The sequence below is a fragment of the Alosa pseudoharengus genome, unplaced genomic scaffold (genome assembly GCF_046254945.1).
Source record: "Alosa pseudoharengus isolate Yale_2024_CS ecotype anadromous, Long Island Sound unplaced genomic scaffold, YU_APseudo_1.1 YU_APseudo_1.1_scf_8, whole genome shotgun sequence".
NCBI lineage: Eukaryota > Metazoa > Chordata > Actinopteri > Clupeiformes > Clupeidae > Alosa > Alosa pseudoharengus.
In genome coordinates, this window is record NW_027468870.1 from 6,339,238 (window position 1) to 6,354,237 (window position 15,000).

General features: G+C 43.6%; 1 protein-coding gene across 1 annotated transcript in view; it reads left to right on the plus strand.

The window, feature by feature from the left end:
• The window catches only part of LOC143112061 (zinc finger and BTB domain-containing protein 16-A-like), an 11,731-nt gene extending 820 nt beyond the window's left edge, over window positions 1-10,911 (plus strand). The window contains exons 2-3 of the mRNA XM_076274312.1: window positions 7,069-8,353; window positions 10,890-10,911. Coding sequence (XP_076130427.1) covers window positions 7,191-8,353; window positions 10,890-10,911 — 1,185 coding nt within the window. The 5' untranslated portion in view covers window positions 7,069-7,190. The remainder of the gene's footprint in view (window positions 1-7,068; window positions 8,354-10,889) is intronic.
• The last annotated feature ends 4,089 nt before the right edge of the window (window positions 10,912-15,000 follow it).

Here is a 15,000-nt window from a genome sequence, read left to right on the forward strand (position 1 = left end):
AATCTGAAGGGGGTAGCTCAACATTTAAGACAGACCCTGACCCGATAGACAGATAAAGATTGATTGATTGACTGACACTCATTGATGCTGCGATCTTTTCTTTCAGCTCTGATACGATCACTGTCTTAATGAACAGAATCTGTAACGTTTAAATAGACAATTGTTTATGGATTGATATACTTAGTCTCTTGTAGGTTTCACATCTGAGAGGCGCGGAAAGCCTGTCTGAAACGGACAGAGAGGTTGGAAGGTGTTACCCGGCTGTTTAACCCCTCAATGAGCGTGCGTGGTCGCATAAAATATGTGGATATTTGGCATTGTTGTGCAGACTTAGTGGCTTTGCTGTCTCCGAGAGTCCGAGAGGATGGACAAGCCTGTCTTGGCATTTGGTTTAATTCTGCTGTATCTCGCGTCAGGTGGTCCACTTCTCAATAAGAGTCGTAACCTATTTGTGGTTGTACACGAGGCAGACTTGCGTGGTTAGAGCACGATACAACACTAATAATTGTTTTAAATGGCAGATGTACAATTTCAAATATCTCTGTGGATTATTGAATGATCGAATTAATCTGTTGTGCGGACGGAGAGTGTGCATTGATTGCTAATGGGACGGGATTCATTTGATGTTGTGGTAATGTTTTGTCGATACAGTAGGCTATTAGGGGAAAGGATGGATTTTGGGGGTGCCTGAACAATAGACTACATTTTCTACAGTTCGCTCAGGACTACTAAAAGGTTGAGTGAAAGGTTGCGCCGGTCAATGCGTAGGACTAACTGCACTGTAATTTGGTACCCAAGAGCTTCGGTTTAATACAACCCAATGTTCTCCATATTTGATTGCCGTGATGTTATCGGGACATTTCAACAGATTGACCTACCGTGGATAGTGGTCGTTGCCATATTTGGCTTATTAATCCTCAAATAAAAATGTCAAATGTCAAATGACTTGTCTGTGCGAGGTTAGGCTACTTTATTTCTGTGGTAACTCTAATAAAGTTAAAGTAAAGCTGAGCTTAGGCTATCTTTGTAAAAACTCTCATAAAATGGGGTTTTGTTTCACTTGTTTCACAAATGTGGTCACTGTTTTTGGTGGGGGAAGTCAGAATAGTATGACGTTTTGGCTATTTGTACCACTGGTTACATCTGGTATTTGGAAATAAATAACCTGTCTTTAAGTAAAAATAAGGCCACCACACTCTCCTATAAAACTCTTCAGTAGACATGAGGCACACAGATGAGCATTAGACACGATGTATTATTCACAAATCAGTTTCAGTAGCCTAACATACAAGAATGTATTCCTCATGTTGCCTTGTTTATCACAAATCATGATGTTGTGCGTAATGTCTTCCCTCTCTGAGAGGAGCAGGATATCCATGCTGCCAAGCGGCCTTTGGTGAGCGCCTGGTGTGTGGGGAGAATGCGGAGTAGGGTGCTGTTCTCCCGCTCTCTTAGGGTCCACACATGCGCTTTGTGGACTAAGCTACTCTTGGCTCACTGTCTTTAAAAATCCTGTTTTGCAAGTAGCTGTGCTTCCCAGCTAACAAATTCATGTCATGACCACGTTTTGTGTGTATGTGTGTGTGATTCTCTCTCTCGCTCTCTCTTTCTCTCACTGCGTGTGTGTGTGTGTGTGTGTGTGTGTATGATTGTGTTAGTGTGTGTGTGAATCTATGAGCACATAGCAGATACATTGTGGCAGCAGCATTGCTCAGATTGCCTCTCTCTTTCTCTCTCTCTCTCTCTCTGTCTCTCTCTCTCTCCGTCTGTGAAAAGTGGGTTGTTTTCTCTCCTCCGTCTCCGTCTCCATCTCTTTAGACAGACATCAGTCTGAGCCCATTAGATATTCTGCCAATGTAGCGCAGAGCAACATGTGGAGCACCACCACAGTCACACACACTCCCCACTCACACACACTCCCAGCTCACACACACTCCCAGCTCACACACACTCGCCACTCACACACTCTCCCAGCTCACACACACGCCGGGAACAGCCTGCATTGTGCTCCAAACATGATGGGTGTGACAGACAGACAGTCAGTCAGTCAGTCCAGAAATGACTCGATCAGGTTGGTCAGTTAAGGCAGTGAAGTGTTTGCATTTGTTGTCTCGGACGTTGCTAGGGAACCTTTGTGTGTATGTGTGTGTGTGTGTGTGTGTGTGTGTGTGTGTGTGTCAGCATGGGTAGTGTATTATTATTTTAGACATGGAGACTCTTGCACATCAGTCTGACTGAGATACACAAATGTGTAAAGTTAAGCTGTCATGAGGAACTGCAGAAACCCACCCCAGATCTAGTGTAGAGTTACAGAAACCCACCTCAGGTCTAGTGTAGAGTTACAGAAACCCACCTCAGATCTAGTGTAGAGTTACAGAAACCCACCTCAGGTCTAGTATAGAGTTACAGAAACCCACCTCAGGTCTAGTGTAGAGTTACAGAAACCCACCTCAGGTCTAGTGTAGAGTTAAACTGTCTGAAACCAAACACTGAGTACCTCAGTGATCTTGAGAAACTATGTGAAAAATAGCCAGAATTCTCCTTTAAGCTGCGTACAGAAACCCAACCTAGATCTAGTGTAGAGTTAAGTTGTTTTAAGGAACTAAAAAGAAATACACCCAAGATCTAGTGTAGAGTTAAAGGAACCATATGTAAGATTGTGGCCAAAACTGGTACTGCAATCAATTTGAAATTACTCTAGAGCGGTGTATTCCCTCCCCCTCCCCCCTGACTCGAGGTTGGCAACCCGGATGCCGAAACACTACTGACTTTGTGATTAGTAGATAGGTGGAGGGTGGCGCATCAGGCCAAAACACAATATGACATGACAAAACACAACATCAACATCAGTTGAGGGCTGCAACTTCACTTTTTAAATGACAATTTCCTGGCCGGACTACTGTTGTCAGTGATATAAGTATTTGAAATGAACATGATTTCTTAATGTCTAGTGACATATCAAGGCCATTTTATGATTAATTGAAATACATTTATTGCATATGGTTCCTTTAAGCTGGTGTAGAGTTAAGCTGTCTGAACTAGATAAACCCACCCATGATCTACAGTAGTGTATAGTTAAACTGTCTACAGAAACCCATGCTAGATCTAGTGTAGAGTGACTGTAAACGGTCTGAATTAGAGAAGCCTACTCCAGATTTAGAGCTTTTGGGAATAAATAAATGAGCTCAGACTGATGCGTGATGTGTGTACTCAGCCTGATAAGTATGCAGACTCAAGACACTCTTAAAAATGTGTGGCATGAATTCTCTCCTGTCCTGACGGATGTTAAGCAACGTGACATCAGGGCTAGACAATTTTGGGGCGTTTTCACTCACTCACTTTGATTATAGTGTGGCATTTAGAAATAACAGAATTTTTGCTAGTTAGGAAAACTTATAAATGATGGGGCCAATGAATTGACCTTGATTGATAAATGGTAATGATAGTACATTATATTAATGTGCATTCTCTAAAAGATAGCTGCTATTAATAATCATTGATGATCATGATCATGATGATAGTTAACTTTGATTAATGTCAGTGGTGTGTGTATGCGGTGTGTAAGTGATGTGTGTATGCGGTGTGTATATAATGTGCAGTGGTGTGTGTATGCGGTGTGTATATAATGTCAGTGATGTGTGTATGCGGTGTGTATATAATGTGCAGTGGTGTGTGTATGCGGTGTGTATATAATGTCAGTGATGTGTGTATGCGGTGTGTATATAATGTGCAGTGGTGTGTGTATGCGGTGTGTATATAATGTCATTGATGTGAATGCGGTGTGTATATAATGTGCAGTGATGTGTGTATGCGGTGTGTAAGTGGTGTGTGTATGTGGTGTGTATATAATGTGCAGTGGTGTGTGTATGCGGTGTGTAAGTGGTGTGTGTATGTGGTGTGTATATAATGTGCAGTGGTGTGTGTATGTGGTGTGTATATAATGTGCAGTGGTGTGTGTATGCGGTGTGTAAGTGGTGTGTGTATGTGGTGTGTATATAATGTGCAGTGGTGTGTGTATGTGGTGTGTATATAATGTGCAGTGGTGTGTGTATGCGGTGTGTAAGTGGTGTGTGTATGTGGTGTGTATATAATGTGCAGTGGTGTGTGTATGCGGTGTGTAAGTGGTGTGTGTATGCGGTGTGTAAGTGGTGTGTGTATGCGGTGTGTAAGTGGTGTGTGTATGCGGTGTGTATGTAATGTCAGTGATGTATGTATGCGGTGTGTATATAATGTGCAGTGATGCGTGTATGCGGTGTGTATATAAGTATCTATCTATCTATCTATTTATCTATCTATCTATCTATCTATCTATCTATCTATCTAATGTGCATTGATGTGTGTATGCGGTGTGTAAGTGGTGTGTGTATGCAGTGTGTATATAATGTGCAGTGGTGTGTGTATGCAGTGTGTAAGTGATGTGTGTATGCGGTGTGTATATAATGTCAGTGATGTGTGTATGCGGTGTGTAAGTGGTGTGTGTATGCGGTGTGTATATAATGTGCAGTGGTGTGTCTATGCGGTGTGTATATAATGTGCAGTGGTGTGTGTATGCAGTGTGTAAGTGATGTGTGTATGCGGTGTGTATATAATGTCAGTGATGTGTGTATGCGGTGTGTAAGTGGTGTGTGTATGCGGTGTGTATATAATGTGCAGTGGTGTGTCTATGCGGTGTGTATATAATGTGTGTGTATGCGGTGTGTATATAATGTGCAGTGGTGTGTGTATGCGGTGTGTATATAATGTGCAGTGGTGTTGCTCTTAGGAGGCTATTGGGGGAGTGGCTTCAGTAACACACCTCGCCACACCTCCGTACAGTGGAGGTCCTACCTTCTATGATGCCATGGGCGACCACCGGCCTATTGCGCTTTTTAAAAAATATTTCACAAAAATAACAGGCAACCAATGTTATGAATGAAATGTGCTGTTTTGGAAGCATTTTGTAGTATGAATGACTTTAGCGTTAGTTATGCAATATTCCCGCTCCAGTAGGGAGACGTGCTCAATAGGTGCGTTAGTTATGCGATATTCCCGCTCCAGTAGATATGCGATATTCCTGCTCCAGTAAGGAGACGTGCTCAATAGGTGCGTTAGTTATGCGATATTCCCGCTCCAGTAGGGAGACGTGCTCAATAGGTGCGTTAGTTATGCGATATTCCCGCTCCAGTAGATATGCGATATTCCCGCTCCAGTAGGGAGACGTGCTCAATAGGTGCGTTAGATATGCGATATTCCCGCTCCAGTAGGGAGACGTGCTCAATAGGTGCGTTAGTTATGCGATATTCCCGCTCCAGTAGATATGCGATATTCCCGCTCCAGTAGGGAGACGTGCTCAATAGGTGCGTTAGTTATGCGATATTCCCGCTCCAGTAGATATGCGATATTCCCGCTCCAGTAGGGAGACGTGCTCAATAGGTGCGTTAGTTATGCGATATTCCCGCTCCAGTAGATATGCGATATTCCCGCTCCAGTAGGGAGACGTGCTCAATAGGTGCGTTAGATATGCGATATTCCCGCTCCAGTAGGGAGACGTGCTCAATAGGTGCGTTAGTTATGCGATATTCCCGCTCCAGTAGATATGCGATATTCCCGCTCCAGTAGGGAGACGTGCTCAATAGGTGCGTTAGTTATGCGATATCCCCGCTCCAGTAGATATGCGATATTCCCGCTCCAGTAGGGAGACGTGCTCAATAGGTGCGTTAGATATGCGATATTCCCGCTCCAGTAGGGAGACGTGCTCAATAGGTGCGTTAGTTATGCGATATTCCCGCTCCAGTAGATATGCGATATTCCCGCTCCAGTAGGGAGACGTGCTCAATAGGTGCGTTAGTTATGCGATATTCCCGCTCCAGTAGATATGCGATATTCCCGCTCCAGTAGGGAGACGTGCTCAATAGGTGAATCTCCCGCCACCCCTCCTCCTTTCCCTTCTCAACTTCTGTGTGTGAGACCTCAGCAGCAGCAAGCACGGACGCCTGCAAAGCCTATATAGGGCGCCCACTCTCCACATGGTGTCATATGATTGACGTGCAAATGAGCGATAGAAAACTGATTCAGTGAGCAGTGGCGCAACTGGCTGGGGCACCTGCACCGTACGCCGGCGACCTTGGTTCGATTCCCGCCCCGTGGTCCTTTCCGGATCCCACCCCGACTTTCTCCCACTCACTTCCTGTCATTCTCCACTGTCCTATCTCATTAAAGGCATAAAAAGCCCAAAAAATATACTTAAAAAAAAAGAAACTGATTAGCGCAAATGAGAGATAAAACATACTCAGTGGCTCTCCAACAAGATCCAAAGACACATAGAGTTCTCTTTACCTGCGGTATTCACTGGGAGGTTCTGCAGTACCTTCAGCCTCTGTATACAGTAACTCAAATCAGTTCTCAAAGAAGGAGCAGATTGATATGGCATTTGATTAGTCACTTAGAAGTTATACTTCATCATCATAATTATACTTAGAAATGAACATATACAGTGGATAAAATAAAAAAAATATCACGATTAATATCTCTATATTTGTTTTTCATTTTAAGTGATATTTTCTCTTCATACATGAATGTACAATGTAAATATTACTAAGAGAGGTGGCCAAAACCTTCAGTACTGTAGATGTATCTCATCAGTTAAGGTGGTGTGGACGTGGAGTATTTGTGCTTTTTGCATCAGCTACTTGCATGCAACTGTGTGTGTGTGTGTGTGTGTGTGTGTGTGTGTGTGTGTGTGTGTGTGTGTATAAGGCCAAAACCACACGCTGTCAGTTCTGCTGTAAAGGAAGAACTAAAGATACTTCTGGATCAGTGGTGTGAGTGAGCGTGAGCGCGTGTGTGTGTGTGTGTGTGTGTGTGCGTGTGTGTGTGTGTGTGTGCGTGTGTGTGTGTGTGTGTCTATGTGTGTGTTTGTATGTGTTTGTTTTAAGAGGCTATAGGACAGTGTGTGTGCGAAGGTGTTATTAGTGCGAAACATGGTGTGGGTGTGTGTGTGTGTCTGAGGTGTGAGTGTGTGTGTGTGTGTCTTCAACCCTGGTTTCCTGTCTAAAGTGTGGTCCTTTTTTTACCTGCTGTGTCGTGCAGGTCGACACCCTGCAGGCTGTGAGCGCTGACCAGTCGCCCGGCTGGACCCCAGCGCAGAGCAGCGGAACCCTCATGAGGCCACGGAACCCGGGGCTGCGCAGCGTTCCACGGCTCTGACCACCATGGGCTCGGTCCAGCTCCAGAACCCCGCCCACCCGGCCGCGCTGCTCCACAAGGCCAATCAGATGCGTCTGTCCGGCACGCTGTGCGACGTGGCGATCGTGGTGGACGGCCGGGAGTTCCGCGCCCACCGCACGATGCTGGCCTGCACCAGCAAGATGTTCGAGATCCTGTTCCACCGCGAGAGCGCGCGCTACACGCTGGACTTCCTGTCGCCCAAGACGTTCGGTCAGATCCTGGAGTACGCGTACACGTCGACGCTGCAGGCGCGCCTGGAGGACCTGGACGACCTGCTGTACGCCGCCGAGATCCTGGAGATGGAGTTCCTGGAGGAGCAGTGCCTGAAGATCCTGGAGACCGTGCAGACGGCCGCCGAGGCCGACAGCGAGGCCGCCGCCGCCGCTGACCAGGAGCGCCGGAACGCTGGCGGGAGCGTCAGGATGAGCACGCGGACCAGGGATGCGGCCGGGATGGATGTCGCTGCAGCTGCCCCCCCACCCACCCCCGCCGCCGCCGTGCTGAACAGACTGGGGACCAACACCAGCACCTCCCAGAGTTCCTCTGTGCCGGCGTCGTTTGGAGCCTCCGCCCCAAATGCTTACGTTAGCCAATCACTGTTGAGGGGGGAGGGCCTGAGCTCAGGTTTAGCCAAGGGTCTAAATTCCGCTCGTCACCATGGGAAACACCATCCCATAACACCGTCAGACATCAAGACTGAGGACGAGGCCATGCAAGTGGACATGGCAGGTGAAGTCCGGGGTAGTCATGACGACGAGAGCGGTGTCCATGGCGACAGACCGGGAACGCCAAGCCGAGTGGCGAGAGGAAGTGTCATCACCAGCGCACGTCACCTTAGCCACTCCTCCGAGGAGGGGTCAGGCGGGGCCGAGGCCGCCAAGGCCGAATCAGGGTTAATGGGCGTGGCCTCTTTTTATGGCATGCCTCCTGTCACAGCCAATCACATTCCACAGTTACAAATGGGCCCGCCCTTCCACATGCAGCTGGATTTTGGACACTATGGTGGCCTGCTGCCGCCAAACTTCCTGCAGAGGGACTTTCTCAGCAAGCTGGTCGGAATCACTGCCAGCGATTGCCGTCGCCGTGACAACAGGTGTGATGTGTGCGGGGTGGAACTGCCGGACGAGGAGACTCTGGAGCAGCACAGGTGTGTGTGTGTGTGTCTGTGTGTGTGTGTGTGATGTATTTCTATGTGTGTGCGTGTCTTTGGATGTATGCTCTGCACATCGCATTGCTGTGTGTGAATTAGTGTGTGTGTGTTTGGGTGGGGGGGGGGTCTATTTGTGTTTGTGAATTGCATACATTATACAGTGCATACAGAAAGTATTCACAGCGCTTCACATTTCCCACATTTCATTATGCTACAGCCTTATTCCAAAATGGATTCAGTTCATTTCTACACACAATACCCCATAATGACAACATGAAAAGTTTTTGTGCCAAATGCTGCCACCACCACATGCTTCACTGGAAGGATGCTATTGGCCAGGTGATGAGCAGTGTAGGGATGCTATTGGCCAGGTGATGAGCAGTGTAGGGATGCTATTGGCCAGGTGATGAGCAGTGTAGGGATGCTATTGGCCAGGTGATGAACAATGCCTGCTGTCCTCCAAACATGATGCTTGGCATTCATGCCAACGAGTTTGGTCTTCGTCCCATTGGACCAGTGAATTTGGTTTCTCGTGGTCTGAGTCTTTCAGGTGCCTTTTGGCAAACTCCCGGCGGGCTGCCATGTGCCTTTTACTAAGGAGTGGCTTCCGCCGGCCACCCCACCATACGGGCCTGATTGGTGGAGTGCTGCAGCGATGGTCGTCCTTCTGGAAGGTTCTCCTCTCTCCACAGAGGAACCCTCAGTGGCCATCGGGTTATTGGTCACCTCCCTAACTAAAGCCCTTCTCCCCCGATCACTCAGTTTAGAGTGACGGTCAGCTCTAGGAAGAGTCCTGCTGGTTCCAAACTTCTTCCATTTACAGATGATGGAGGCCACTGTGCTCATTGGGACCTTTAAAGCAGCAGAAATGTTTCTGTGTCCTTTCCCAGATCTGTGCCTCGAGACAATTCCTTCAGCTTCATGCTTGTTTTGTGGACTGACATGCACTGTTAACTGTGGGACCTTAAATAGACAGGTGTGTGCCTTTCCAAATCATGTCCAATCAACTGAATGTATCATCAGTGTCTCTACACATGAACTCCAGCATTGAGAACATTGTTTGTGTACACATAGTTTACTAAAAATAAAAGGTTTTGGACAACTCACGCCTTGACTGGCAAGATGGCGACGAGCAGAAAAGCCAAGTAAGTTGTTCAAAACCTTTCTTTTAGTGAACTCTGTGTACACAAACAATGTTCTCAATGCTCGAGTTCATGTGTAGAGACACTGGTGATACTTCGATCAAGATTTCATGTTGTGTCGAGCCTTCTTAGTGTTTTAAAAATAGCGATTTTGACGTGATCATATATCAAAATAGTAGTGCCCCTAGGATTCCCATTCAAAAGGCCATTTCACCCGAAAACGACAACACATACAAGCGTAAAAGTGGCGCTTCGGACGTAATTATGCTTTTAAACGAAAGTTTGACTCGGGTACATTTACAAAAACACCCTAGGATGCATTTTGGCGAGAGTTACGCTTTAAGTTGATTATGAGGTATTATGTGTAGAATTTTGAGGAAAACAATACATTTAATCCATTTTGGAATAAGGCTGTAACATAACAATGTGGAAAAAGTGAAGCGCTGTGACAACTTGACGACGAGATGTATGTCTGTATATATGTGTGTGTGTGTGTGGGGGGGGTATGTTTGTGTATGTTTGTGTATCAGCATGATCCAAGAATATGAATATACGAATTTATATAATTGTATTGCATTCCTGTGCCAAGAGAATGCTCCCTCTCACACACATACAAACACAATCTATTGGCCTAGTCTCACCTCTAGGCTTGTTGGTGTGACTGTTGATGAGGGTGTGTGTGTGCGTGCGTGTGTGTGTGTGTGTGTGCTCACATATGGGTCATGAACGGGTGGCTAATGGAGTGCAGCCCTCATCACTACACACACACACACACACACACACACACACACACACACACACAAACACACACAAACACACACACACAAACACACACACACACACACTTCCTGATTGGCTGTGTTGAGCAGCAGGAAATGAGGCCTGACTTCTGCGGCAGCACCTCTGACCTTCTGACCTCTGGCCACTCGCACAGGCGTCTGCTTTTCCTCAACCAGGCTCTGTGTGTGTGTGAGTGTGTGTGTGTGTGTGTGTGTGTGTGTGTCTGTGTGTGTGTGTGTGTGCGTGTGTGTGAGTGTGAGTGTGAGTGTGTGTGTGTGTGTGTGTGCGTGTGCGTGTGTGTGTGTGTGTGTGTGTGTGAGTATGTGTGTTTCTGTTTGTGTGTGTCTATCCAACGTACTATGTGTATCTGTTTTCTCTCTCTCATATCCCTCTCTCCTCTCCTCTCCGCTTTCCTTCTCTACCCCCCTCTCCCCTGCTCTCTCTCTCCACTCCTCTCTCCCTCTCTCTCTTTCTCTCCCCCTCTCTCTCTTTCTACCTCCCTCTCTATCCCCCCTCTCTATCCCTCTCTATCCCCTGCTCTCTCCCCCCACCATCTCTTTCTCTCTCTCTCTCTCTCTATCTCTGTCTCTCTATCCTTCTATCCCTCACAGCATCTACCCTCCTATTCAGTGACTGACAAAAGACCTAATTAGACTCTCTCTCTCTTGGTGAAAGCCCATAGACCTTTCAACCCCCTCTCTCTCTCTCTGTGTGTGTGTCCTCTCTCTCGCTCTCTCTTTTCGTGTATGTGTGTCCTCTCTCTCTCGCTCTCTCTCTCTCTGTGTGTGAGTACGTGTCCTCTCTCGCTCTCTCTGTGTGTGTGTGTGTGTCCTCTCTCTCTCGTTCTCTATCTGTGTGTGTGTGTGTGTGTGTGTGTGTCTGTGTGCGCGCGTGTCCTCTCTCTCTGGCACAAACCCCAGAGAAGTTCCGAGTTGATACATGTGTATTCATTCAATTGTATTCATAGACATGGCTGTATCCATATCAATAGCACAGACTGTGACAGATGTTGCATTTGATTAACATTGTTATATGTTATTATCATTATTGCCTAACATACTACCTGCACTTCAAGATGACCTCATACTGTACACTGGCAGAATGCCAAGCCCCCCCCTCCCCGGGATATAAAGAAAATAAATCATAACTATTAGGATACAGTTGAGTAGATACTTGATGCTTCATCAGATAAATGTCTACAGAAGAATCCTGCCAAGGAAGGCACCATAGTGACCTTGTCAAAAGAAAAGAGAATTCAAGCTTCTCCAAACTTACGCTGCTGATGTTTCAACAGACCTTAATGATAATAGATATGAACTTCTTTATGACATGTCAGATTTATTTCACACTAGCTCCTCACTCTGCCATTGAGCATTTCAGGCTGAAAACCCTTAACGAAAGAAGCATTTTTTAAGCAAGAGGTCACTTAATATATCCCCACAGCGCATCATGGAGCAGGCTAGTTTGTTTTTAATATATCGGCACAGCGCATTATGGAACAGGCTAGTTCGTTTTTAGTATATCACCACAATGCATCATGAAGCAGGCTAGTTACAGTGCATGAAAATGCACTGTACTGTTCTTCCAAGGCTTTTTACAGTGCATGAAAATGCACTGTACTGTTCTTCCAAGTCATCTTCTTATTATTACAGTGCATGAAAATGCACTGTACTGTTCTTCCTAGGCTTCTTCTTCTTCTTCTTCTAACGCAGTTAATGCAGCTTCAACCGTTTAACGTAGAAACTTCATTCAAAGTGCGTTGAATGTCCATTCAATGTGGGCTTTGTATTTTTCATCTTTGTAACTTTTATACTTTTTAAACTATTAATTAAAAACTACTCAAAATTTCCCCATAGACTTAACATTATGATTATGACATCACAATACGGCCGTTAAGCAATTAGAATCCTATGGCAGGTGTTCAGGCCACCTGGATCTCAACTGCCAGTCTCAGGCTTTAAGCATACAAACTGGCCCTATTAAGACTACACATCCTGTTCAACTGCTTCCTCTGCCAAAAACTGTTTCAAAATAAAAGTCCTCACTACAATATTTCACTGTACAATAATATAACCCTTTAAATTACTGAACTTTTTAACTGTTCAGCCATTGTAACTGTTACTTGTCATCAACTATGACTCCTACCCACTGTAGCTAGTTAGCATGGTTAGCATAGTTAGCATGTTAGCATACTAGCATGTTAGCATGCTAGTTAGCATTTTTAGCAAAACTACTAAAAATGATTAGCTAAGTTAGCTAAGTCACATGGTTAGCAAAGTTAGCATGCTAACATGTTAGCATGCTAATTAGCATTTTTTGCAAAACTGCTAAAAATGATTAGCTAAGTTAGCTAAGTCACGTGGTTAGCATAGTTAGCATGCTAGCATGTTAGCATGCTAGTTAGCATTTTTAGCAAAACTACTAAAAATGATTAGCTAAGTTAGCTAAGTCACATGGTTAGCATAGTTAGCATGCTAACATGTTAGCATGCTAGTTAGCATTTTTTATAAAACTGATAAAAATGATTAGCTAAGTTAGCTAAGTCATATGGTTAGCATAGTTAGCATGCTAGCATGTTAGCATGCTAATTAGCATTTTTAACAAAACTGCTAAAAATGATTAGCTAAGTTAGCTAAGTCACATGGTTAGCATAGTTAGCATGTTAGCATGCTAATTAGCATATTTATCATAACTAATAAAAATGATTAGCTAGGTTAGCTAAGTCATATGGTTAGCATAGTTAACATTTTAACATTGTTAGCATGCTAGTTAGCATAGTAACTTGGTTAACATTATTATCTTTGTTAACATAGTTAGCATAACTACTAGCAAACATTGGAGCCATTCCAACTGTTAGTTATCGTCAACTATCTGCCTAAATAGTTTAACCATTTCAATTATCAACCTATTTAACTGTTTAGTCATTCCAACTATATTAAACCTTATCTACCAAGCAAATAATTTAACCATATGAACTCATCATATTTTTGCATTTTCATGCACTGTATTTCCTTCAGGAAATGCTTTTCTAGTTCTTATTCTTCTTCTTCTTCTAACGCACTTAATGTAGCTTCAACCGTTTAACGTAAAAACTTCATTCAAACTATGTTACGTAGGTCTTACTTAGGACATGGGTGCTATGTATTTTTTAGCTTTGTAACTTTTATACTTTTTAAACTATTAATTAAAAACTAATCAAAATTTCCCCATTGACTTAACATTATGATTATGACATCACAATACGGCCGTTAAGCAATTAGAATCCTATGGCAGGTGTTCGGGCCACCTGCATCAACTGCCAGTCTCAGGCTTTAAGCATACAAACTGGCCCTATTAAGACTACACATCCTTCAACTGCTTCCTCTGCCAAAAACTGTTTCAAAATAAAAGTCCTCACTACAATATTTCACTGTTAAACAATTTAACCCTTTAAACTACTGAACTTTTTAACTGTTCAGCCATTGTAACTGTTACTTGTCATCAACTATGACTCCTACCCACTGTAGCTAGTTAGCTAAGTTAGCTAAGTAACTTGGTTAGCATAGTTAGCATGCTAACATGTTAGCATGCTAGTTAGCATTTTTAGCAAAACTGCTAAAAATGATTAGCTAAGTTAGCTAAGTCACATGGTTAGCATAGTTAGCATGCTAGCATGTTACCATGTTAGTTAGCATTTTTAGCAAAACTATTAAAAATAATTAGCTAAGTTAGCTAAGTCACATGGTTAGCATAGTTAGCATGCTAGCATGCTGGTTAGCATTTTTAGGAAAACTGCTAAAAATGATTAGCTAAGTTAGCTAAGTCACATGGTTAGCATAGTTAGCATGCTAACATGCTAGTTAACATTTTTAGCAAAACTGCTAAAAATGATTAGCTAAGTTAGCTAAGTAACATGATTAGCATAATTAGCATGCTAACATGTTAGCATGCTAGTTAGCATTTTTAACAAAACTGCTAAAAATGATTAGCTAAGTTAGCTAATTAACATGGTTAGCATAGTTAGCATGCTAGCATGTTAACATGCTAGTTTGCATAGTTAGTATAACTGCTAAAAATGATTAGCTAAGTTAGCTAAGTAACATAGTTAGCATGTTAGCATGCTAGTTAGAATAGTTAGCATAACTACTAAAAATGAAAATATTAGCTAAGTTAACTAAGTTAAGTAACTTGATTAACATTATTATAAGTGCTAGCAAACATTAGAGCCATTCCAACTGTCAGTTATCGTCAATTATCTACCTACATAATTTAACCATTTAAATTATCCACCTATTTAACCGTTCAATCATTCCAACTATATTAAACCTTATCTACCAAGCAAATCATTTAACTATATAAACTATCCACCTATTTAACTGTTCAGTCATTCCAACTATATTAAACCTCATCTACCTAGCAACCAATATAGTTTGTTTTTACTCTGTATGATATTTTACATCATATTTTTTGCATTTTCATGCACTGTATTTCCTTCAGGAAATGCTTTTCTAGTTATTATTATTATATTCTAACGCAGCTAATGCAGCTTGAACCGTTTAACGTAGAAACTTCATTCAAACTATGTTACGTAGGTCTTACTTAGGACATGGGTGCTTTGTACATTTCATCTTTGTAACTTTTATACTTTTTAAACTATTAATTAAAAACTATTAAACATTTCCCCATAGACTTAACATTGGGCCTTTATGACATCACAGCAATTAGAATCTTGTGGCAGGTGGC